This window comes from Aphelocoma coerulescens (assembly GCF_041296385.1).
Source record: "Aphelocoma coerulescens isolate FSJ_1873_10779 chromosome Z unlocalized genomic scaffold, UR_Acoe_1.0 ChrZ, whole genome shotgun sequence".
Classification (NCBI taxonomy): Eukaryota; Metazoa; Chordata; class Aves; order Passeriformes; family Corvidae; genus Aphelocoma; species Aphelocoma coerulescens.
The window spans coordinates 16,887,092-16,912,408 of NW_027184085.1; the positions used below are offsets into that span (position 1 = coordinate 16,887,092).

At 35.8% G+C, this 25,317-nt stretch overlaps 1 protein-coding gene across 3 annotated transcripts in view; it reads left to right on the top strand.

The window, feature by feature from the left end:
* The window catches only part of MTREX (Mtr4 exosome RNA helicase), a 42,238-nt gene that overhangs the window by 2,040 nt on the left and 14,881 nt on the right, over positions 1–25,317 (top strand). For all 3 annotated transcript variants that reach the window (XR_011147628.1, XM_069000795.1, XM_069000796.1), the window contains exons 3-16: positions 75–141; positions 1,823–1,885; positions 2,401–2,513; positions 3,352–3,526; positions 4,469–4,559; positions 4,913–5,037; positions 6,231–6,329; positions 7,114–7,216; positions 7,357–7,488; positions 8,687–8,766; positions 9,410–9,520; positions 10,176–10,277; positions 11,633–11,758; positions 23,636–23,786. Coding sequence is in view for 2 of the 3 variants with exons in the window: in XM_069000795.1 (XP_068856896.1) it covers positions 75–141; positions 1,823–1,885; positions 2,401–2,513; positions 3,352–3,526; positions 4,469–4,559; positions 4,913–5,037; positions 6,231–6,329; positions 7,114–7,216; positions 7,357–7,488; positions 8,687–8,766; positions 9,410–9,520; positions 10,176–10,277; positions 11,633–11,758; positions 23,636–23,786 (1,538 nt within the window). In the remaining variant the exon portion in view is untranslated. The remainder of the gene's footprint in view (positions 1–74; positions 142–1,822; positions 1,886–2,400; positions 2,514–3,351; positions 3,527–4,468; positions 4,560–4,912; positions 5,038–6,230; positions 6,330–7,113; positions 7,217–7,356; positions 7,489–8,686; positions 8,767–9,409; positions 9,521–10,175; positions 10,278–11,632; positions 11,759–23,635; positions 23,787–25,317) is intronic.

The window sequence follows — 25,317 nt, forward strand, 5'->3', positions numbered from 1 at the left end:
TCAACATATTCACATTTATAAAGATCAGGATTTTTGAGTACTTATTTTGGCAATCCTAACTCATATCTTTTTAGTTTGACAGATCTGATGCCTCAAGTAAAGGTGCAGTCTGTGGAAACTGTTGAAGGTTGTACACATGAGGTGAGTGCAGTGAAAATGCAGATGAAAAATAAGCTTGTTTCACCTAATTGTGTGTATCTTGCCAGTATTACAGTATTCGTTATTCCACTTGTAATTATTAGATCATAGAATCACTGAATTTTTAAGGTTGGAAAAGGCTTTTTTGGTCATTGAGTCTAACCATTAACCTATCACTGCCAAATCCTCCCCTAAACCTTATTCCCAAGTGCCACATTTACACATCTCTTAAATAGCTTCAGGGATGATAACCACTTTCCTGGACGGCCTGGTCCAGTGCTTGACAAGTCTTTTCTAATGTTCAATCTCTTCATACACATTTTAAGGTCATTTCATACCCTCCTTTTGCTTATTACCTCAGAGAAAAAGCTGCCCCCCCACCTGGGGGTGCCTGCAGTGCCCGTTGGGATTGTTGTGACCCAAGGGCAGGACCTTGTACTTGACCTTGCTGAGCTTCACACCATTGGTCTTTGCGCATTGATCCAGCCTGTCCTGATACCTCTCCAGAGCTTTCCTGCACTCTAGCAGATACAGTACTTCATACTGTGTTTAAGGTTGTGAGGAGTTTGAAGTGTCTGTCTGACACTGAGCATGCACAAAATGCACTTGAAAAATTAGTAGAATATTTTACCAGAAAGAGTTTCAATCATACTTAAAATAAAATGAGTGATTGTGAAAGACTCAAATCATAATGCTGATAGGTTTCCATATTTGTAAGGTACAAGAACATTTTGAGCACTATTTTTGAGGAGATGAACCTACTGGTTGGTAAAACATGTTTGTGTTCGTAGTGTGATCAGAGCATTGAGGTATTCTGCTATTCTAGTTCAAGAATGAAAGACTTTCTCGTAAAGATTATTTTATATGCAAAGTAATGAAAGCTTCCATTTTCAAGTTGTGTTCATAGACAGAAATACAAATTCAAATACAAGAAATATAAACTATTAATGTTGGGTTTTCTTAAATCATCCTGCATCTACATATGACTATCAGAAAGAGTTCATATGAGAATCAAATATGTAAATTTTAAATTCCTTGTACTGTTATGGTCTTTTTCTCTTGTGTGCTGTTTTCCAGAACTAACTCAAGTTAATTAGGGTCACATTCAAGGGCTCTGTATCATCAGACTTTTGTAATGAAGGAATTGAATAAACATTTGCTGATAAAGGTTCTAAAGCTCATGTGTCTGTACAGTTTTTGTTATTTTGAGATGTCTGGTAAAGGTTTGCCATCACTTAGTAAGTATAGAGAGCTTAAGTATTTAAAGTGATTAACTGTTAGATATTGGCAAGGAACGGGAATGTTACCAGTATAAATACAGTGTACTTGAAAAGGGAATGTTTATCAATGTGAGCTCAGTAATTACTTCGAACATCCACTGGCCAGAAGACATGATTGTGTCTTGGCCTGAAAAGCTAGTATTCCAAGGTAGCTGAAGCAGTAATATCTCACACAATACAGTAGGGATATCAGAGAAGTGAGAGAAGGAGCGTTGTTGGGGCAGAAGAATAAAGAGATTGATAGAAAAACTCTTGAGAGGAAGGGATGAACCCTGGACACATGAGCTTGTAGAAACAGGATAACAGAAATTCAGATTGGTTTTCATATACTTCATATTGCCAGAAATGTCACTGCTGTGGACACAGAAATCTGCAACTGTTTTTATTTTAAATGTGTTTTGTAGGTTGCGCTTCCAGCAAATGAAGAATTCACGGGTCTGAAGCCAAGAACTGGAAAAGCTGCAAAAGTATGTGGTAGATTCCATTTCTTTTTCTTCTTGTACATGCTTTACATAGTAGGTGAGAGCAGAGGGGAAAAATTACGTACTTTGTCAGTAAAGTCTGTAAAAGATAGCCTGTCATAAATAAGATTGATGTTTCTGTATTTAAAATTCTGTAGAGAAAATTATGTGGTTGAATGAGGTGGATAGGCTGTTATGATGTCCGTTCTTTTTGTTACATCAGGTGGTGGCATCATTTTAGTTTCTCTTCCTAAGCTAGTAAATTAGAGAAAATTCAGTCATCAAGGCAAGATTTTCATTTGCTATGACAACAGGACATAAGCAAAAATCTTAGGTATGGTATGAGATAAAAATATTTAAATACAAAGTCATTGCATAATACTGGATTAGATCAGCAGAAATTACAAGTATCTGCAGGATTTAGTTCCTGTCTCTAATTTACACACTAGGTCAGTCAGAAAATTAATTAGATGTAAGTCTGTATTAAAATTCTGTAATGTTTTTGTTTTTTCTCTTTCTAGGAATATCCATTTATTCTTGATGCCTTCCAGAGAGAAGCTATTCTTTGTGTAGATAATAACCAGTCTGTGTTAGTGTCAGCTCATACATCAGCTGGTAAAACTGTTTGTGCTGAGTAAGTACTTTTCTAACAGGCTCTAATGAAAGAACAGTGTGATGTCCATTCTGTCACTTTCTTGTGCTGTCAGTAGCTGTTGTGTCTCAATTTCTTGATGCAACATTCAGTCCATCGGTGTTAGAATTAAATTGGCTACCCTTGAATATGAAATTTACATCTTTCATCATTTAGTGGGTAACAAAAGGTTTAATTTGTGTTTAAGCTTAGCTTTTATTTTTAAACTGTCAAAGTGTTGCTGTATAGATTGAAATGGAAGCTTCTTCAATACAGATTTCTGTTAATCTAGAAAAAATACCTTTGTTTTCTAGCCCTTGGATAGAACTAGTAAGGACTTTCTTGTGTGGTTTTTTTGCTTTGTTGGAAGCACTGGTTTGCTTTAGTTGGCAACTTTGTGTTTATTGGGCAAGAAATTTTTAAAAGGTAGTGTATATTTTCTGCCAGAGTTTGGTTCAGGCAGTGAAGTGGCTTTGCTGACCTGAAGCAAGGAGTGAAGTGTACATGAAGATATGTTAGAGCATGGCTTCAAGTAATAATAGTTTTGTTGTGAGAGAATGACAGTTTTTAAATTAAACTACGTGTACTCTGGTGTCCATAAAAATCAGCTAACTTGGTGTTTAAAGGTTTTTCATTCTCCAGAGATGCATATGTAGTTGATTTAAGGTTGCACTGAACTTACTAATCTAGATATGAAATGCTAAATGTGTTAAGAGTGTGGGTTCAAATGCTGTGTATCGTTCTCTTCGTATTCTGAATTGTGCAATTTATTTTGTTTTTAAACAAAGTCATATGCTCTGTCTTCCTGACAGCTGTTAATATGGACATTGTTTGAATACAGGTATGCAATTGCCCTGGCTTTGAGGGAAAAGCAGCGTGTGATATTTACAAGTCCAATTAAAGCTTTGAGTAATCAGAAGTACCGTGAGATGTATGAAGAATTTCAGGATGTTGGTTTGATGACTGGGGATGTCACCATTAACCCTACAGCTTCTTGTTTGGTAATGACAACTGAGGTAAGATCAGACATTGATTCTTGATCTGTGTTTTCTTCTACCCTTTTTTGATTGGGGAGGTCTAATTTTGAAACATTAAACTTGCCCAGTTAGGGTAGAAAATGTTCTAAAGTTCGTTATGACCCATTTGAACGTTTTAACTTTTGGTTATTTAAAAAAATTAGGTAAATCTCTGTGAATTCGTACTTTTGAACTATAAGCCAGGAACTTTTGATTCTAATGTGGAGAAAGTCAGAATTTCATTTCCTGGGTGCTCAAGACACTGAGTATTTGTAAACATAAAATGCTGAAAGTCAGATTTACTGAATCCTGTGGTCAGTATTTTGTTCTAGAAAGGTAAAATGGGGAGAGCAACATCATTGAAGGATTGTTGAGTGGTTCACAGTAGGTGCTAGAGCTCCAGAAATATGCAGCTTTTCACCTTTGGTAACAAAGTATTGCTTACAGAGTTTTGTCACATTTCTGTTGTAGAAGTGCGGCCATGAGTTGGAATTTTCCTCTTTTTGTCTTTACCTCAAAAGAAACAGGCAAAACTTTGGTAGGGAAAGATTAGAGAGGCAGGATGATTTGATTTCTTACAAAAGATTTCCTCTTAACCACAGGGAGGTTATCTCTTAGGATGAGGTAAAAAGAGGGCTTGCAGAAGTAGACCTGTAACAATTACCTGCCATGTAGAAGCTTGGAGAAATATGTTGTTTCATTCTTGGATGTTCCTTTCAGGGAAACCAGTTTTTCTCATGTAATGAGATTTGTTGGATTGGAATGAACTTGGAAAGCATCTCGCAACTTATCTTTAAATGCTTTTACGTTTTGTGCAAAGTGTGATTTCATATGTCCATGTAAATATGAGCCAAAAATTCTGGCAGTTTCTTATAAATGTCTGTGTAACACGACTGTTGTTTATTTCATGTAAAGGGACTCAACTCTTACTTCCTTTTCTAGATTTTGAGAAGTATGCTCTACAGAGGTTCTGAGGTTATGCGTGAAGTCGCATGGGTTATTTTTGATGAAATCCACTACATGAGAGATACAGGTATCCTATGTGTACCATATTTTTTTTCAAATCTTTATATTTTTTTTCTCCAAGAACAATTTATTTTTCTTTTGAAGTATTAAGTCTTATTTTCTCTCTTAAAATCAGTCATCTTTCTGTATAAATCATTCAGAATTTGTTTCCTACTGAATTTTTGTAATTATGTGTTGTAGTTTGCATTTTCTTCGCCAAAGCAGAAACTATTTTGAGGGCATTTGATGTGCCCCACTTGTGAAGGGGAGATTTGTTTTAGTTTTTGTCTTATTTTGTTTTTAAGCATGCTGTTCTTTGGCTTCAGGGATGAGAAGCATGCTTTGATCACATAAATTTCCCATATGCCTTTCCATTTTCAGAACGTGGTGTGGTTTGGGAAGAGACAATTATTTTGCTTCCTGATAACGTACATTATGTGTTCCTTTCTGCAACTATTCCAAATGCCCGTCAGTTTGCTGAATGGATCTGCCATCTTCACAAACAGGTTATATTTCTGATATGCTGTACCTCTATCCTTTTTGTCTTGTGACATAATACTGTCTGTTTAGTTGATAACTGGACCTCTGAGTATCTTTTTAGTCATTTTATTGCTTATAGGTGATGGTAGAGATCAAGTCCTGGTTCTCTGGCTGTATTCCTGCTCCTGCAGGTGTACTGGCCGTTGCTTCTACGTGGCAACATTAAAGCTGTATCTTAATGTTTATTTTCCACAATTATTTAGGTACCTGCCTGATTTCAGCAAACATTCTGAGTTTTGAAACATGGTGAACATACCATGGTTTTCTGAGGGCTGATAGACAAGAGGTTTTTGGGATAATTTGGTTGAGGAGCTCTGTAAAAAGGCCATGCAGAAATCAAAAGCAAATCTTAAATCAGTGGGAAATACTATATATGCTTGCAAGCAAGTGGGAAAAGTGTAATTTAAGAAACCTATCCAGTCCTGTAACTTTTGGGTTTTAAGTTCTATTCTGTTTTTTTTTCTAAGATGCGATTTTATAGCAAAGAATTTGTGGGTTAGAACTGGGGAATTTGTTATCAACAAGAGGTTGGTCCAAATTTAAAAATATCCTGGAGATTGATTCTTAAGTTGTTTGTGATGGAGTATAATATAAAAGATGTCTGTTCAAGCTTGACACAAAACCTTGACTTTGTTTTGTAGAACGTTAAATTGCGGGTTTTTTAAAAGCAGATTTATGGAATATTTAATGTTTTAAAGGAAGTGTTTGGTTTTTTCCTAAACAAGTCTTCTTGATGCATTGAAACCTTAAATGCTCATGAAAGTCTACTGTGAGTCTTTTTTAGGTGTTTCAGAAATACTTCAGGCTTTATTTACAAAATATAAATTAACAGGTTTTTATTTGATTTTAGAAGGTGTTAATATTTCAAGCCTGTCTAATAATGCAGAAAGAAACACTGCCTATCTTTACTTTTTGTGTTCGTGAGAAAGAATTTTTGTAGCCAACTTGAGTGTTGTAAAACATTTGCAAACTTTCATTTTCTTAAACAATGTCGTTAGTACAAAATCCATATTCAGGATAGACAATTTTTTATCTTAGTTTCAAAAGCCTTTCTGGTTTTTAGAAAGTTGTATTTTAATAGTAATGTATTGGATTTTCCATCAAGCAAGTGATATTACAGTGCAATTATAAAATATTTATGTGAATTCTTTCTTTATAGCCTTGCCATGTGATTTACACTGACTATCGACCCACTCCACTGCAGCATTATATATTTCCAGCAGGAGGAGATGGACTCCATCTGGTTGTTGATGAAAATGTAAGGATTGCTCTGTTTGTTTGAAAGATTGTTTTCCTCACTTAACAGTCAAAAGCTTGAGCTCTTGCAAAATTTGGATAGGCTGTATAAAGGATGTTTTTGTTAAAATTAAGTACAAGTGGGTAATGGTGATCTCTGAATTGCTTTTAGATTTTTGGAGTCTTACACAAGAAATTGATTTTATTATCTAATGTCGTGCAATCAGCTGAGTAATACTTCCCTGAGCTATCTTAAGTGCCCACATTCTTGCTTGTTTCTAAAATGTGTGCTGCTTTTTGTACATCTGCAGGTAGTTGATTTCCTTGTACAGTTTCTCACTCAAAAGAAAATGCAGGGGCATGTAAATTTGACTTCAGTCGAGGGGGTAAAATATTTTTGTTTCTTCAGGTGTTTTTCAACTAACAACTTGTTTAACATTAATCATTAGCTCACTCAGCAGTAGCGGATGCCATAAACAGTTGTGCTGCACTTGAAGATAGGTCTTCATTGGGCAGTGTAGTTTTATGTGGACATTCCTAAAAGTCAGTTTTGGTACTATGTCATTTAGCAGGTCTGGCATGGTGGATAATGTGGTGGGGATAGAGCAAGGAGCAGTAACTTTGGAGACACCAATGTAATTCTGAGCTGTGACACTGACCTAGTAAACTCTTTTGATAGCTTATGAATTGTTTTTGTCCTTCTGCCTGTGTTTATATGGGGTAATGGTACAGGCTGTGCAAAGCAGTAGGTATTCTTAAGTGGGCTGTGTAAGTAACTCCTTACAAAGTTTGTGTTTTACATCTAGGGAGATTTCAGAGAAGATAATTTTAATACAGCAATGCAAGTGCTTAGAGATGCAGGAGACTTAGCAAAAGGGGATCAGAAAGGCAGGAAAGGAGGAACAAAAGGTGAGTTTGAACCCATTCTGAGGTAATTTTTGGTATAAATGTTTTTTGAAGTTCTGTGCAACTTGTGCTTGTGTTTCAGTTACTCCACAAGATACTTTTTGTTGCAAAATTTAATTTAAATGAATGTAATCTTCCTGCAGGTCCTTCAAATGTTTTTAAGATTGTGAAGATGATCATGGAAAGGAATTTCCAACCTGTGATTATTTTCAGCTTCAGTAAGAAAGACTGTGAAGCCTATGCACTTCAGATGACAAAGTTAGATTTCAATACAGGTACAGATAAATCCAGTCGAATTCTATTCACAGATGTAGTTTGATGTGAAATATTACTTCTCCTATTGAACATCTTGTGTAAAACCAAAAGGAGAATACATACTGCTTTTTTCTTTTACTACGCTGGTATCTCAAGCTGTGTTTGATAGGAAGGTGTTGGTGTACAGAGTACTTGGTCATCGCAATGTTGAACTGTTCATTGATTTTAACTCTATTTCTTGCTTCAGTATGCCGTTTATTGTAATAATAATATAAGAGTTGCTAGAAAATTCTGTCTGTAATGGGAGAAGACTGATCATAACAAAAGTATTTCCCAAAATTTTCATGTTATGTTCATTAGAAAAACAGTATACTCTCAAAGTCCAAAGAACGGTGTAACAAACCACTAGACTGTTTTTTCTTGGCGATGCAACCCGGTTTTCTTTCTTTCGTTCTTTCCCCTTCTCCTCAAAGTAAAAACCAAAAGGTGATTAAAGATGTTTTTCATCTTGGACTAAGACCAAGGTTTGCAAATAAGTTAAAGCTCATCGCTTCTTGAAAAGCTGAAGAGTTTTAACAAAAATAAGGAATTTGTTGTAAGTCAATGTACTGTTTCATGTTTGTGAAATATTCAGGGTTCTTGCTTGCTTACTTGCTCCAATCATTGCACATTTTGGTTCGGTGTTGCAGAATAGTCAGAAAATACAGTCAGAAAATTTTCTGTCAGAAAATACAAAGATAAATGTAAATGCAGAGGTGCATTTTCATGTTTTCTTCAGAATCACACCTTTGAATGTATATTCTTGATATTCATACTACTTAGTGGAAACAGTGTAAACTTTGAGAGTTAACAGGGAAGAGCCTTTATGTCCATGCGGACAGGGACTAGTAGGTGGAAGAGGAACAGGGGAGGTTTATGAAATAGGCAGGGATCACATAAAACTGATAAATCCCAAGCTTGGAAGTAGCTGAAGTTTGGACTATTCTGTAAGGTTTGTTCTAGTTTTCCTGATCATCTGCTTCTGGTTACCATTTGGCTCCTCTAGGCTTATTGAAGTCTTGACCATCTGACCCCGTGTGGGTGGTTTTATGTAGACTTCACAGTATTCCACTCAATTTTTATTGTACACGTTTGTAAATATTAGAATGTGGTATCATTTTATTTGCATCTGGTATTAGCCTTCTACATTTTGTGATAATTTACAAATTGCCTTCTTAGATGAAGAAAAAAAGATGGTTGAAGAAGTCTTCAATAATGCAATTGATTGTCTCTCCGATGAAGACAAAAAGCTTCCTCAGGTGAGTGGAGATTGAACAGGGTTCTTTTGAATAGAGTTGAATTGCTCTGTCCTGTTTTCTGCAACCTGTGAAGCTGAGGTGTTTTGTAGATGGTACAGAAATTATAAAGCTGGATAATCTCATTCATCTCCCCATGTTTTAGTATCTCTTGCATTGCTTCTTGTCATTATGAAAGAGGTGATAAGGATTCCTTCCAGCTGCAATTCCAGCAGATGATGTATGTCAGAATTAACAGTGGAGTTCCTACCACTTGTTTTATTTTTTTCCAATTATGTTTTTAAGTTAACAAGAGTTTATCAAGAGGTACACTTGGTTTAAAACAGTCCAGAAGTAGTTTAAGTCAGAGTGCAGTGTGCACTTACTAGTTATGATTCCTGACACTTCCAAAAAGTCGCACTGATGCATCTGCAGTCTAATTTCTTGTATAATGACTAAACATAGTGATGTTTTCCTATCTTTACAATGGAAAAGTACAAGCTTCTAAGCAGACAGAATATTACAAGATTAAAGGGGTAGTTACTGTATTTTAAATTGGGAAATAGTGAATTACATGAACACTGAGGGCAGTGTTGAGGCTTTCCATGCAAATTTTAGTAACAAATGCTAAAATTTATTTGCTGGTCTTTGGTATGTTTCTTCTCAGGTTGAACATGTGCTTCCCCTCCTGAAACGAGGAATTGGTATTCATCATGGTGGTTTGCTTCCTATCTTAAAAGAAACCATAGAAATTCTTTTCTCAGAGGGCCTAATAAAGGTATATTTTATGTCCATGAGTAGTTTGTTTTCTGTTGTGAATACATGGCTGGTAATCCTGAAAATCCAAGAAGTATGCTTTAGCTCAGGGTGTATGCTAGTATTACAGTGGAGATCTACACAGTTGCAGCTGTAGTTTTAAGTGTTCCAGATTTTATTCAGAAGTGTTTGAACTTACAGTGTCTAACTTAAATATTTTCTTCAACTATTTTATGTTACATCTTGCTCCTATAAATGACCATGGACAATTGCCAAGCTGATTGTTGGTTGTTCTAAGGAGAAATACTCAGAAAAATGTAACCTTAGGTCAGAGTTGGGTGTTTTTTTGGGATAGCTAACTCCTATTTTCTCCTTGCAAACTTGAATATTGAAATTAATTCGTATTATTAATTAATATAATTTGCACTCCATTATGGTTTTTTGGAATCTTCCATTTGTCCCATCTATTTAGTTTTCATGATTTCCCAGGAAAAATAAGGGAAGAAGGAAAGATGGTTTTAGTCCAGTTTTTAAGTATTGAATATGCCTGTGTTCCCTGTATTGACTGCACAAATATGTTCAAATCCAGCGGGGTTCTGTGTAACAATCTCTGACTATTTTCATCCTCTTTTGAGATCGTCTTTTTTTGCTATATTAACTTCAGTCTGTTTATTTAGGCCTTATTTGCAACAGAGACTTTTGCTATGGGAATTAATATGCCAGCCAGAACTGTGCTGTTTACAAGTGCCAGTAAATTTGATGGAAAAGATTTCCGATGGGTAAGTGATAAACAGGTTCTGTAGAATAACTGAGTTCTTTAAACCTTACTAGGATTAAATTTACGCTTGATGTGTTCACCTCAATGTACTGAAAACACTTTTTCTTTCGAAAATCTTCGTTTCTAATCCGGTTACAGTTAATACATAGATTTCTGAAGACAAGGTTCCTCAGATTATCCATGAGATTGTTTAATAGACACATCAAAAGGGAAACAAACACAGGTTAGCAGCAGACACTGGATTAGACTGAGACTTTTGCACAACTTGTCCAAAACTGTGAGACCCAAATATTTTATTCTGTGTCAGAGAACCGTGGAGAATAAATGGACGTGATAACCTATCCTAATGGTCACTGATTTTGACAGACCTAAGAAAAGAGATCATTTACCTTGGGAGAGTATTGTTTTGTTACAACAGAATTTTTTTGCATAATTATAAAATTTTAGACATTAAAACGTGGTATGTGGTTTACTTAAAATAATAATGATGTCTTGCAAGTCACCACAGCAAAGCTTTATAAGAGCCAAGGCTCATCCTTCAAAGGTGGGAAAATTGTGGTGAACAGGACAAGTGACTTGACCTATGCGTTATGAAGTAAACATTTCTTCCATCTTAGTTTGGGTTGTTCAGTTTCACTATTCATTCTGATTGCATGTTTGTAAGATACATATAAGAATTGGTTACCTTTGAGATAGCAGAAGCATGGAACTTCTGAAATTATTTAGCACAGTTCGCTTAAGTAGTTTTTGAAATCTGACTCTAAGTGAAACCTGGGGAGTTGTTGAGATTGCAGTTCCACAGATGACAAAACCCGTGTTTTATAACTTGCTGAGACATAGGTAACCAGTTGTAGCTGCCTCTTGCCATGTCCCAGTTCTTTATAAACTCTTCAATTTCACACATAGGAGGCATAAAAATACTCCTTTTGTAAGTATGAGTATATTAATGTTACTCTTGAATAATTTGAATGAAATGATACATTACTTGGAGATGATGAAAGTGCATTATCAGTATGTTGAAGATAAGTTGTGTCTACACCATTCTTAGCAACTTTCCATTATAAAAGACATTAGTAAAACAGTTTTTGTTCTTGCTTAAATGATGCACCATGATATGGAGCTGTGAGAGCATTAGTTGACTTTCACTGCTACTATATTATTCATAGTAATGGATTTATATAATTACTTCATTGTAGTTACGACTAATGAAGTCAATCTGATAACTCTTAGATAATTTAGATAACTCTTTGCTAATTTTTATACATCGTGTCAACTTACTGTGCAATTGTAATTAGCACTTTGTGTTCTTGCCATTTTCTTGATGTTTGTTCATTCCTTTTTCTCATTTTATTGTAGATATCCTCAGGTGAATACATTCAAATGTCAGGTCGTGCAGGACGCCGAGGTATGGATGACAGAGGAATAGTAATTCTTATGGTGGATGAAAAAATGAGTCCAACGATTGGCAAGCAGCTTTTGAAGGTAGGGGAGACATTATTTTGTTTCTATTCTCCCAGCAAGATTATGCTCATTTGAATAATGTTATGTGGAAAATTATCCACCTTAGATGAGAATATCATGCAGGTGGAAGATGACAGCTCCTAAAAGTAGCTTTCAGCGAGTTCTCATAGGAGTTTCTATTGTGAAACAAAGTTAGAAGACTAGTACCATCCTTATTTGTACAAAAGTAGTATCATCCTTCTTGGTATAAAAGGGCTGTCAGGCAGGACAAGTAGAACTGTATCCTGTTTTCTAGTGATAGCACTACTACTTCAGTATTCTGTTTGTTTCTTGCTGACAGCAGTGCGTTTAAGGGTTATGCTGAACTAGAAGGTTTGAGCTTTCACAAGAATTATTAAATTCTTGGTTCTGTGATGAAATAAAACTTTGTTAATAGGCTGTCAGTGTGATAAACAAAATGGACAAAGTCATGCAAAAATGAGGTAAAGAAGAAAAGTGAAATGGCTGTCAGTGTGCTTAAATCAGCTATGGAGAAATTGACAGTTCTTGCAGAAAATGTTGAGTTTGGAAATTGAGAGATTGAAAAAAATCACTTGTGGTTGAGATGGGCATTAAATTACAGGACTTCCCCAAACTATAATGGGAGATTATTACACTAATACCCTCTTGCTTTGTAATTTGAATATGAAATATCGTACTCATTACACTTTTGTTTAAATTCCACGGTACAAATAACTACAAAGAAATACAGTAATTTGTTGTGTGAGTTGCCTGTCTTAGGCTGCTTACATTAATTGTGCACACATGTTAAAATAGAAAACCTGGGGAGTTACAATGCACTCTGTTTAGGAGCTTGTGGCCTTGGTGCAAATAGCAGGTCATTTGTGTGCACATAGCAGATCATTTCTCAAAAACAGAATTTACAGTATTACTGGACTTAGTATAAATTGGGAATCATCTCAAGTCAGCATCAGGTTATGTTAATAAAAGGCTTGTAGTTGTTGCAAAGAAATGGAGATCCCAGTGTTTTTCATTCAGGCAAATCAGAACAAGGGGAAAAGTATATAAATGGCTGCTGTTAATTATGCAGATGAGGATTCTTTGTTGTGTGTCATGATCTGTCATTGCTACCTGTAAATTCATAATACATTATATTTGTAAATATGTACATTACATGTACCCTTTATACACAGGTACTATTTACCTTCTTAAAGTCAGAATTTTCATGAATGCTGCATTATGGCAGAATCATTATAACCAGAAATCAGTAAAACAAATTTCAGAAATATTCTTGTATGGCAGCATTAGGTTTTGTGTTAATTTCTTAGTCTTGATTTGATTTGTGTTTTCTCAGTGGAGTGTGCCTATATTTATTCCTTCACATGCACTCTTAATGCATGTGTACATCTCTGAGATGTATGAAGACTTAAGTTTTTTAACTGGGTTTTTTTGAGTTTTTAAGGCTGTTTAAGAAAACAGATGTAATTTTGTGTCATACTTTTAAAAAGGTTTTACACATTTGTACTTCCACAGCTGAAAAATAAAGAACAGGATGTTCAAAGTGAGAGAACCAAAAGGGAATCCTTATAAATAGTATTTATTAAAAAAGTCCCCAAAAAAGCTAATTTATATGAAATAATTGTTAATAGCTTAAGAAAAAATGGTATTTCAAGTAATTATCTTCATGTTAAGAGATTATAAACTCACCTGTTCAGAAGGTGGGTTTTTTTTAAAAGTTTGAAAATTCAACAGTTTGAGAACTATTGAACTCAATCTGAATCAATTATGACAGAAAAGGAAGTAGTAGATCACTTACCTTCTCTTTGATACTACCCCCGGGTTTTAGATTTTAAGGAAATAATAAAGAATATTTCCTTCATTGAAACTTCAAGACCTTTGATTTTTTCCCCCTTTTGAATTTTAAGGAAACAAATGGGAAAAATAATGGCAACTTTTCTGCTTTCTATGTTATGTGTTGCTTCTTACCCACTGATCTAAATGAGTTAATTTATTTCATTAATTTTTGACACTATTTCCCTAGTGAGCAAAGACTGAATTTTAGATTTTTCTGAAAAAGATCAGAAGGGGCTAAAATGAAGGTATTGATGTTTCTGTAGCTTCTGTAACTATTTAGCCAATTGCTGTAAAGGCAGTAAAAGTAATCTTCTATGAAATGAGCAGTACAGCACAAAAACAATCCCGCTTATTTTCCTTCTTAAGTACAAAGTGTCTAGAGGAAATTCCATGTCAAGCAGGCCAAGAAAATCTATACAGACTAAAATTTCTACTACATTTACAATTCACAGTCATCATTAAGTATGTCTCAGCTTTTACTTACTGATGGTATTTGTGTAAGATTGTGGATATGTCTCGTAGCAGTGTTTTACTTTCAGAATAAGCTAAAGATTTATAGGAAAAACTCCAGAAGAAATAAATCAGCTGTATTGAGAATGATAGAACACTTACATAGAACATTTTTATCATAGCTCTTCAACCCTAATGAGTGTCTGATCCAAACCATTTCCTGAACACTAGAGCAAAACATCTAGGAATCCTGTTGTCAGCTGCCTCCCACTGCGGTCGGTGAAATGAGAGCTTTGAGCATATTGGTACCAGCAGCATTGCTGCAGCTGTGCTGCTTGGCTGCGGCACTGTTCATTGCGACATTGTGTACAGTACTCCAGACTTACATTCAGCATTCCGTTCTTAGATGGACTTCTTACACGGGAGATTTGTAAATATTTCTTAAACTCAGTAATGTACATTTGTCTTTTGCAGTGTAACTAGTTTTTTTTGTTTATCCTTAGCATTTACTTGACCACTGAATATTTGCTAAACTTGCATAAACTGTAAACTTAAATGCTTACAACACTGTTGGGGCAGCTTTCTGAAGATGGTAAATTGTAATTTTACAATTTGCATAATACTAAGAGGTACTTGATTGGAATTTTTTGTTGTTGTTTCCTCTCTGTACTTAAAATCTTTAGCTATATTGTGTTAGTTTAGGTAGGAAGTGTAAAGTTTCTTCTTGATGCTAGATGGCCTTTGAAATCAGTGTAGCATCTCTCCAGATGGAACTTGGCCATGCTACAAGGATGTATTCCTACAGAGATAGTTGATAATTTGTTATGTCTCAAAAAGACAAAATCTTGAGCTAATTATGTTACTGGAATGGATGTTTGTACTCTGAAAGAAAATGTGCTACATAAGTAGATTTTTGAACTTTGAATTTGAGCCTACCAGTGCTTTGCATCTACTCACTCCATCACAGGAGAAGATAGATGGACTGAAAAATTCAAAGAAAACATAGAATCATCAAGGTTAGAAGAGACCTTTAAGATCATCAAGTCCAACTGTCAACCCCGCATTTACCAGTGCAAGCCCATAACCACTAAACCATGTTACCCAGTGCCAGATCCAGACACCTCTAAAACACCTCCAGGGATGGTGGCTCCACCACCTCCCTGGGCAACTTGTTCCAGTGCCTGACCACCCTGACAGTGAAAAAGTTTTTTCTAATATCTAACCTGAATATCCCCTGTCCCAGTTTAAGGCCATTTCTTTGGGTCTTCTCACTGTGGGCACAATAGAAGAGACTGGACCCCAGCTTACTAACAACCTCCTTTCAGGCAGTTGTAGAGGGCGATGAGAATTCATTCCCCTGAGCCTCTACTTCTCCAGGATAAACACTCCCAGCTCCCTCAGGTGTTCCTCATAAGACTTTATCTCTAGATGCTTCATGAGCCTTGCTGTCCTTCTCTGGGCACAGTCCAGCACTTCAAAGTTGTTTTTGAAGTGAAGGGCTCAGAACTGAACACAGGACTCGAGGTGTGTTCTCATCAATGCCAATCCTTTCCCCAGTCCTGATGGCTACACTATTCCTGATACAAGAATACATTCATCTATCAAGGTAAAAAATTCGTTAATATGCTTTCTTGTCATTTGCTTATGGAACATAAAATTCCCTGATGCCAAGCTATAGGAGTTACTCCACTAGCTGCATCTGATTCCTTGGCAGGGCCTTCATTTTACAGAGCTGGCTGTACTGTCCTTATGTGGCCTGTATGCTGCCATTAGAAGTCTCTTCGCATTTTACCTGAATTTTCAAGTTGTTTTATTGTACCAGGCAAATGAGCACAACAGCAATTCAGACAGTCAATAGTTTTCTCTGGAAGCATCAGCTTAGCATGCCATCTTAATTACATTATGGTGCTTTGGTTTGACTCAGAACTTACTTCTGAGGAGGGAAAAGCCTCAGGAGTTGAGAAATTTACCAAATCATACATCAGGAGAGAAAAACTTCAGCTGGAGGTTGGCACTAATACTTGTTGGAAAAGACATTGCAAAACCTAAAGTAACAGATTGTCAGTAGTGGTTTGAGGACAGTAAAACATTTTTCTAAAGTTGTGACATAGATAAGAATCACAATGAAACAAGTGTTTTGGATGTTTTGTAAAATGTATTTACATAAAAATAATATTAATGTGAAATAATTGTTTTTACTGTAAACTGCCAACCTTTTCTTGTCCTTACGAAGTATGCACTGCAGGAATTTTCCAGGCTTTGATTCAGGAACGTACTTAACTTCTAACCTTAATTTAAAATCGCCTTAAAGTCAACAAGGTTTTAGCATGAAATCACAGAGAAAAGGGAAATGGATAATCAAACACCTTTGTGAACAGGGTCACGAAGATAAACAGCCTATACAGTTTTGTATATAATTATGCAAGCCAGCAGATGGAAGAGAACAGCAAATAACTGTTCTTGCTGATGTTTGCAACCAAAATGTAGGAAAATGGAGTGTATCAAATGGTATGTAAAATGGTTTGTCATTCTTGAACTTCGCCTCAGGATTTTCAAGAGCCTGTAGGACTAAGCTAATTGGTATTATTTATTAATTGTGGTTGCTGCTTGTTAATACCACAGAATACTTCAAGTTTTATTATTTCAGTCTGTGGAGAGCAGTTTTCCTCCAGATTTTTGGGAAATTTACTTCAGTAAACTCATCACTATAATGCAAATGTATTTTGGCTGTCTAAGCTAGATTTTTTCCTTTGCCTTCTTAATCTTAAAAAGGATAAGTTTGAGGTGAACAGATGACAAAGATACTTTTTAAAATTAATTTTTATATTAACATTTTATAGAATTAGATAGCCTTTTCTAGGGCACACTTTTCCTTTAAGTTAAAACATACTGCATATTTACTGAAATTGTAAAGTGTCATAAAATAAATACATCTCTGTCCTGATACATATAGTGGCAAATCTGTTGAGGATCTGAGCTAGCTTCTTCTTGTAGATAGAGATAGTATTTGCTTTTTCCAAAACCAAGGAGAAAACCAGAACTTGGAGTTACCAACCTGAAGTGAAACTGATGGCTACAACAGTAGAACCTACTGTATTAAAGAGGGTAAATGACTGCAAATTTCTGTCGTTCAGAACTGACTTGAGAAGGTAGTATTTGCAGGCGAGAGAAACAGAGGTACATCGTTTTCCTTTTAAGTCTCTTGTTACAACTGGAGCATGTGTTGAACCCCAGCCTGAGGTATTTTCACCAGCAAAGCCTGCTGAAGCAGTATTTTGCCACCCACAGTGGCTTCTGTTTGTTGGTGTAACTGGTTTTGGGACAAAGCAGTGAGCCAGATTGGTAATAAATTTGTGTTTAAAATAGCTGTTTACCATTGCCTATTAAAAATAACCTCACAGAACAGTTTTTTTATTGGTTTTGCAGCTGTGCTAATGTAGATCAGGGTAATTCTGCTATCAGTGTAACTACAGGGGGGGGGTTTATATTTCTGAGGGAGCACTGAATATTCCTGTGGTTATTTGATTACTGATATATGGAAAAAAGCATGTTGTTATTTCACAAGAGGTGTTTCTTTGTCATAAAGATGTATCAAGCAGTCACTTGCATTTTTATTTAATGAGGGTTTTAATAGAAATTTGTAGCAATGACTGTTACAGACAGCTAAGTGTACTTATTGTCCCTTTATGATGAAAAAAGTGAAAGATCTTTATCTTTTTAATTATTATCAGTTGGTTCTATTCTTTGCTCTTTTTGTAAGGTGTTTTATTATTTCCTTCCTGGAAACTCAATGATTCAATTTATTTCTGGAAACACTGATAATTAAATGAAATTGTCAGTGGACCAAAATGGTGTAAATGATGTCCTGTATTGTATCAAATTTCATCATTATGAAAGACACTTTATTGTTGCTTTGCAACGTGACTCTTTGATCTTTGTTACCTCATAATGTCTCTGTGAATTAATTAGTTTCAGACAGTATTTGCCATTTGATATTCCCAGGACAGGCTGGAGAGCAAGAAACTTATGTGCAGAATTTGTTCCTCTCTCTTAATGGGAACATATTTAAAAATGTAAATATTTTTCTCCTGCCGTAAGAGAGAACAGAGGGAATAACTCTTACCAAATGTATGTCTTGCTCAACGCTACATGCCATAATGCAGCAATGACAGGTCTCACATCTCTGGTTAGACAAGACTTCCAAGTCTTAACAGTAATAAAAAAGAAAAAATACTGTGTTTATCAATTCCATGCAATATTCTTCCTCATCCCAATCTTCATATCTTACTCGTTTATGTGGGCAAGAAATGGTTGTACTGGTAAATACTGAATGGCCTGTTGGATTGTTTGGTTGTGTTAAGAAGAGGATCCACTCTCAAATTGTTGGCAGTTAAACGGGACACTGTATAGCAGCTCTAATTTTCAGATTCTCATACTTTTTTGTAGCTTTTGACTAAATTATTTCTGTAGTGAATTGTTTATGTTCACGTTCCTGATTTTTAACATTATCAGCTTAATCCAGTCATTGTTTTGCAACCCAAGTCTTGGAAAACTTGAAAGGGCGCTTCTGTTAAGTTAGCTTAAATTTCTTGAGAAATGGTTGCAAGTGCAAAAGATCATTGATTTCTGAGGACTTCAGTTGATATATGCAGGCTATGCTTATGTATCCAGGCAATTGTCATCCAGAGGGAGGAAAAGCTTGCAAAGTCATTCTGCTTTCTAAAAACTGTTTGGAAAAAAAGTCTGTTGCTACAGTCTTGTTGAATATTTGAGGTGAGGAGGACTGCCCTCTCTCAAGGGATGAGAAGCAGGATTACTTGCAGAAATGAGGCTGGAGAACTGGGACGATAGTTCTTCAACAGCAGTAAGTCATGGATGCAGTGCATGTTTGAAAGTGACTTATTGATGCCTGTTGAAGTCAGTCTTTCTTGTCAACTCTTTTTGCAGCTCTGATGCGGCTTTTGCCTGATCTTCTGCATTGAGTGGTTGGCGGTTCATTCTTTGCCTAATGTGGAGCGTCTTCTGTGGAGACAAGGGCGAGGCTTCCTCAGACACTGAGAGGTGTGGAGGGAGATGATGATGTAGCCTAGTTTATTGAAGAAAAGGTTGTTGTATTTTGGCAGGAGGGCCTGTGGTAGAGGGTGAACTAAGTGCTTCACAGTATTTTTAAGAAAGTAATCAATTTGGGAGCCAATGGCAAAAAGGTTGAGCAGACAAAGAGGTTTCTAGAGGAGCAAACCATCATGGAGAAAATGTAAGTTAAAACTGATTTGCATCTTATTATATCTTGGCAATAAGCAAAATCCAGCATAGCTAACACTTTATACTGTCAAGGCTCTTTGAAAGTAAGTTGGGAAGGAAAAGCCCACCTTCTCCATTTTGCTGTCAGTAATTTAACCCATCTCCCCTCCCCTCCTGTTAATTGCTTCTCTCTACCATGTGTATCTGATAGGTGATTTTAGTTAAGCACTAATTTTCTCTGCAGTAACTTACCATGGCCATCTTTAGTATTTGCCATAAAAGGCTGATTGTCTACTCATGCCTTGAGTGTACGGAGTATAAAAGAACAACTTTTGGTGTAAGGTTTTCTAATGCAGCTGCAAAATCTGGATGTTGCTGCTAAGTAAATGAAGCAAGGATGTACAGGTGATTGCTCCCTATTAGGTGTGATTCTACTGATAGCCTGGGGTAGTAGGTAAAGACTAATGCACACTGCAGAACTCGCTGGCTGTGCTGAAGGTGTAATACAGTAGAGCTAGTATATTTCATTCGAAGAAGTAGCAGTTTCAGTTTTCAGACAAAATAAGCTTCTCAGAACTCTTGATTTCAAATGTATTGCTTAGAGAACACTGAGAAGACAGGAGTTTCTGAAATTTGGAGAAAGATGTGTTTATGAGATGATGGGACAGGAAAAATTCATAATTTTTTGCCAAAGCAGGATTTGTATTTTAACTGCTGTGTCTTAATAGAATGATCATATTCTCAAATTGTAAAATGCTGATCATGTGTTTAAAATAAAAATTGGCACATCAGCAACTGGCTCAAACATCGCCTTTCAAGTAAGTCTGCTTTATATAATCTCTGAAATAGCTGGGTTTTTTGGTTTGTTTTTAAATTACCCCTTCATAGTTGAACTCTGCTGATTTTAAAAGTCTTTAAAGTGAATCTGCAGGAATTGTTTGGTCTTTCTTGGCGTGTTCTGTGCATATATTATAGTTGCATGAAGTTCCTTGTTTTCTCACTTTATGATCATATTTAATAGGGGTATGACAGTTATAGTTCTATTCTTTCAAATAGTTTATAATCTTGCAAGCACACGGTGAAGGTTTTGCCTCCAAGATGTCAGGAATGGAAAGAGGAGTTATTTCATTGTGCGATCAGAGCAGTCACACAGCAGCTTTTTGCCAGATCTCTAGTGCCTGTAGCCAGCTGATGAGTGTATTCCAGCTTCTTTAGTTGATGCCTGACTAGAGCAGTGGACATTGCAGTAGGAAAGAATCTGACCACTGTTAGCTGACACTGGTATAATTGCTGTGCCATTCTTTAGTAAATGGCATTCTTTAAATGGCATTTTTTGTTACAGAGAGGCAAGCTTCTTAGGGAGTGATAATGTCTCTTTCCTAAGATGATTGATATATTTAGAAAAATGGTCAGGAGGTTGGGTAGATACACAATCCTTTTATTAGGTCTAAAAAAAAAAAGCTACATTATATGTTGGTTAGCATAAGCAACAGAAGTTCTGTCATCTTTATTTGATATATCAAATCAGAGGCATCTGTAGAAACTTGAGCACCACAGCTCAACTGTTGATGTTGTAATTAGTGACGCATTTGTGTGTCACTAATTCCTAATTCTGTGTGTCACTAATTCACTAAAATAATCTGTGATGATTTCAGAACTGACAGCATTATTTTAAATTCACATTTCATGGTCTAATTTAAGAGGTACTTCTGCCCTGAGATGCATCACTTGAGGTGAAAACCTAATGTGTATTCATGATCCACTCACAGATGTCATCTAGAATGACTAAATGAGTAGCCATAGGAAGCAAAACATTAGGCTGTATGATTTATCCTAAACTTGTTTTAATGTATGCATGCTGGTACTTCCATAGGATAAACATATGCCGAAGGCTTTTTCTGTAACAGCTGTGTTCTTTTCTGAGACAAAATAATCATGCAGTGAGTAGGATTCTACCATTTGTAAGGTAATCTTGTAAAGCTCTGTCTCACTTAAAGCAAATAGGATTACAGTATTCTTAAATCTTCTACATGTGAAGGAGTTTTAGATTCAAGCTGTCTCTTAATAAGTCTAGTATCAGTGCATCAATGGATGTAGGATCTGAATTCCTGACAGTACCTTTAAAATGGAAAGAAAAATGTGTGTATTGTAGTATTGTCATTTAAAATCCAGTACACTTAGCTTGATCTAGAAAAGCACTGGATCTGAATTTCAGCATTTGCATATATAAACAAATCATCAGTTAATTTTTGACTAGCCAGTGATTTTTTAAGTTAGGTATGGCAAGGGAATATCTCTGCTAATAAAGAAAAGCAAATAAATTAGCTGCAAGAAGATATACTTAGTTTTAGGTAAAGCAATTTGTGATCTTAAAAAAAGGTGCAGAGTAACATGTTTTCTAGTGTAAGCCTTCTGAGCTCCTAAAATGTCTGATAGAATATGTGGAACTTTAGGCAGTCATATAGTTGCATGAAAAATATGTCTTGAAACATCCTTATTTTCTTGTTACGTTTTAGTTGTTATTTAAAATGTTTAATCATAACTGAATTTACTCATAGGCTTGTTGAAATAACAATGCTTGTTTAGTAAATCTCTTGTATTTCACATATAAGTTATTTTAAAAGAATGATAGGTACAAAACCATTGCAAACTGTTGTCCATTGTCTTTTATGTTACTTTTAAATTAGATTTCACTTGCTGTTTTATTCTTTGTCATACACTGTTTGTGGATTATTTGTGTCTTCAGATATCTCGTATAATTTTTAGCAGACCTTGCTATTTTTCTATTGTTGCCTTTTTTACGTTTCTTGTAAGTCCAGCCCTCTTTGAGTCTCTGGGAAATTTTGCTTTGGAAAACACCAAAATTGCACTGGTTTTCTGTTCAGTAATTCACAAGAGTTTGGTTTTTAAAAATCTCTTAAACAATTATGTTACATTGTTGGAGGTGAGTGTATTGTCATAAGCATTTCAGGAACCAAGGGGAGGTATGATAATCCATGTATTTATTAATACCTTCAAAGAACTCTGAAATATTTGTGAGATCTATCTTGGTTTTACAAAAAGCCTATTTATGTTGTTGTTCTGCCATGTTCTGTCCAGCTGTCTGTTGCTTCTGTTTTGAGCTCCTTTCGTTGCACACAAATTGTAATTTTCTACTTCATAACTCTTGAATTTCCCTGATATCCTTTCTAAAGAGACACCTGTTCCTTTGATACTAGTCCTACTTGGATGAAAGGTTGTGCACTGCAGTTGGGCAGTTTTGTATTTCAGAAGTGTTGGATCTCTCTCATCTGATTTCAGGGATTTGGTATATCTGGATGGTCTTCTGTGCTGACATTTCAGTGAGAGAGAGTTTCCCAGGCTTGCCCTTACTTGGAGAGGCTGTGTGTTGAGCTCTTCTAGATCTTCTGTGGACACTGCTTAACTGTTTTGTTTGTTCTTTGAATAACTGGTTGTTTTGGTCCACATCAATTAAATGTTTGCTCTTTTATGATAACAAGGTTGTTCTCTTGGGTAGAACATAGTAACAGCCAATGATGAATCAGGCCAAAGATGCACTTACTTAGTTCAGTACCCCTTTTTGACAGATGACAGTAGTAGACATTCTTAAAAAATGTGTATGGGTAAAGAAGATAATGGTGTTACCTGCAATGCTTTCTCAGCATCCTTTCTTCTTAGGTTGATCAAAATACCTGTATGTACCACCTTGTAAAAAAAAAAAACTTCCCAGAATGGTGGGGGTTGTAAGGGACTTGTGGAGGTCATCTTTTTCAAAACCACAGCTCAAGCAGGGTCATACAGAGCAGGATGCCCAGGACCACATCCAGGGGAGAGTTCACAACTTCTCTCAAGCTACCTGAAAATTATGTTAATTTTATAATGGGTCATAATTTAAGTTAAAGAATTTGCAGATTACCTATTTTTGAGAAAAAAGCAAGACACCAATGTAACCAGTAGGTCTTAAGACTTGCAAATAAGATTTTTTTCAGTGTTAAAATAATGGATTGCTTTAAATATTTAAGAAACTCTTACTTTAAAGTTAAGATAATGGAATCCAAATTGTAAACTACAGGAAACATCTGAATTTTTCACCGGGACTTTTCATTTCGTTTAAATATCATTTATAATATCGTGGCTATGGTAAGTATCAATACAGTACAAATACTTCTACATATTCAGCATAATAGAATTGCTTAGGACTTTATGAAACATGTAATCTAAACTCAAGACAAGTTGTGCAATTCATCAAAGCAGCTCCTCATACAAAATACTGCATCCTGGTTTGTTCAGTGTGTTCTTATATGCTGCAATTAATATTTTTTTGATTGGAAAATGCTCTTGGATCTTTTTCAGGGTTCAGCCGATCCCTTAAACAGTGCATTTCACCTGACATACAACATGGTATTGAACTTGCTTCGAGTAGAGGAAATTAATCCTGAATACATGTTAGAAAAATCCTTTTATCAGTTCCAGCATTACAGAACTATTCCAGAAATAGTGGAAAGTAAGTACTGCTGTATGTTGTTCCCATGTGAGTAGGTATAAAATATGGTGAGATTGGGCAGTTAGACTTCATCATGCTCATACGAGTTTTTACCTGGGCAGTTTTTGTCTTCCCTGCCAGCAGTTGCCATTGCACCATTTGTTGCCACGTTGTAGTTTCAGTAAGAGTAATTTCCTCTTGTTCTTAGGACTCATACTGATATGCACTGTCAGTTTATGAAGAGAGCTTTCCTCTCTGAGTCAGACAAGAACGGTTGTCACAATTGCTAAACTATAAGGCAGGAACAAGGAATAACAATTTAAAAATTCCCATGGCTTATTTGAGATGCAGGGAAAAAAGTCTTAGGGAAGGAAAGTCTTCCAGCTTTTAATATCCCGGTATAATCTGTAAAAAGAACTTAAGCACACTACATTCAGAGTAGTGTAGGGAAGAAATGTTTATTATAATAATAAGAAAAATGCAGAGAGATCTGAGACATTATTTGCACTCTGTTGAATAACTGCATTTTGAGCCATGGTCCTTAAATAGTGAGTTTTCATGCACCAAAGTCAGTTTCTGGAGATTTCAGATAGTGTTTGAGAGTGAGGCCTCTTACAAAACTTAATCCAGGAGAATCTTAAGAACATGAGAGGTAATTATTATTAATGAGGAATTCATCTGGTCATTTGTTAATTGAATGTTATGAAAGAAAGTGTGTATGTGCATGTAGCTTTGATAGCCATGCAGAGGGAGGGTTTCCATTATGTCTCTGTTAGTTTGCAGGTGCAGTAGTAGTTAAATAAAGTATTTATTTCCTGACAACCTCTCTGTTCCAGTTGGCATGCCTAGATCTTTATTCTGTCATTCCAGCATTGCTGTTTAAATAGAGAAATGTAGCTGAAGAACATTTTTCATAGTTCTTGGACAGTTTCACCATAGGCACCATACCGGGCATAAGAATTTTGTAATCACTTCAGCTGCAATTAAAAACACAAAGGAGAGAACTGGCTACTTAGACTAAGGAAGAAAGTATGCCATGAGTATGAATGAATGGCTTATTTCTTTGAAAATTGGCAGGTAAAAATAAGGAGCACTTCCCTGAGTTGTCTTCAAGTCCCAGTGAAGTGGGATTTCTGGGCCACTTACGAGCATTCAAAAATAGCATGCAAGAAGATGAGTTGGTAGAGAGGAAAAAGAGATTTTTATAATCTGTCCTTTGTTTATGTTTGCTGATGGTATTACCAGAATGAGAGAATGAATCATACTGCTTAGAATAAAAACCGATTTGCCTAAATAAGGTGTAAAAATACTGGAGGAAGAAAATACTGATTTCGACTAGTAAATCAGAGCCTAAAACAAGTTAGGAAGAACATCTTCTAACAACTCCCCTCTTGTTGGAACGCATCTTTTTAGAAGATGTCCTTGAGCAATCTTACTTTTGTAGGAGGAGATAAAAAGCTCTGGTAAGCATCGAATACCTTCCTGCAAAATCACTGTATGTTTTAATGTGACTTCTGTGCAAACCTAAATCAGTTATTCCTGGATAATTGGG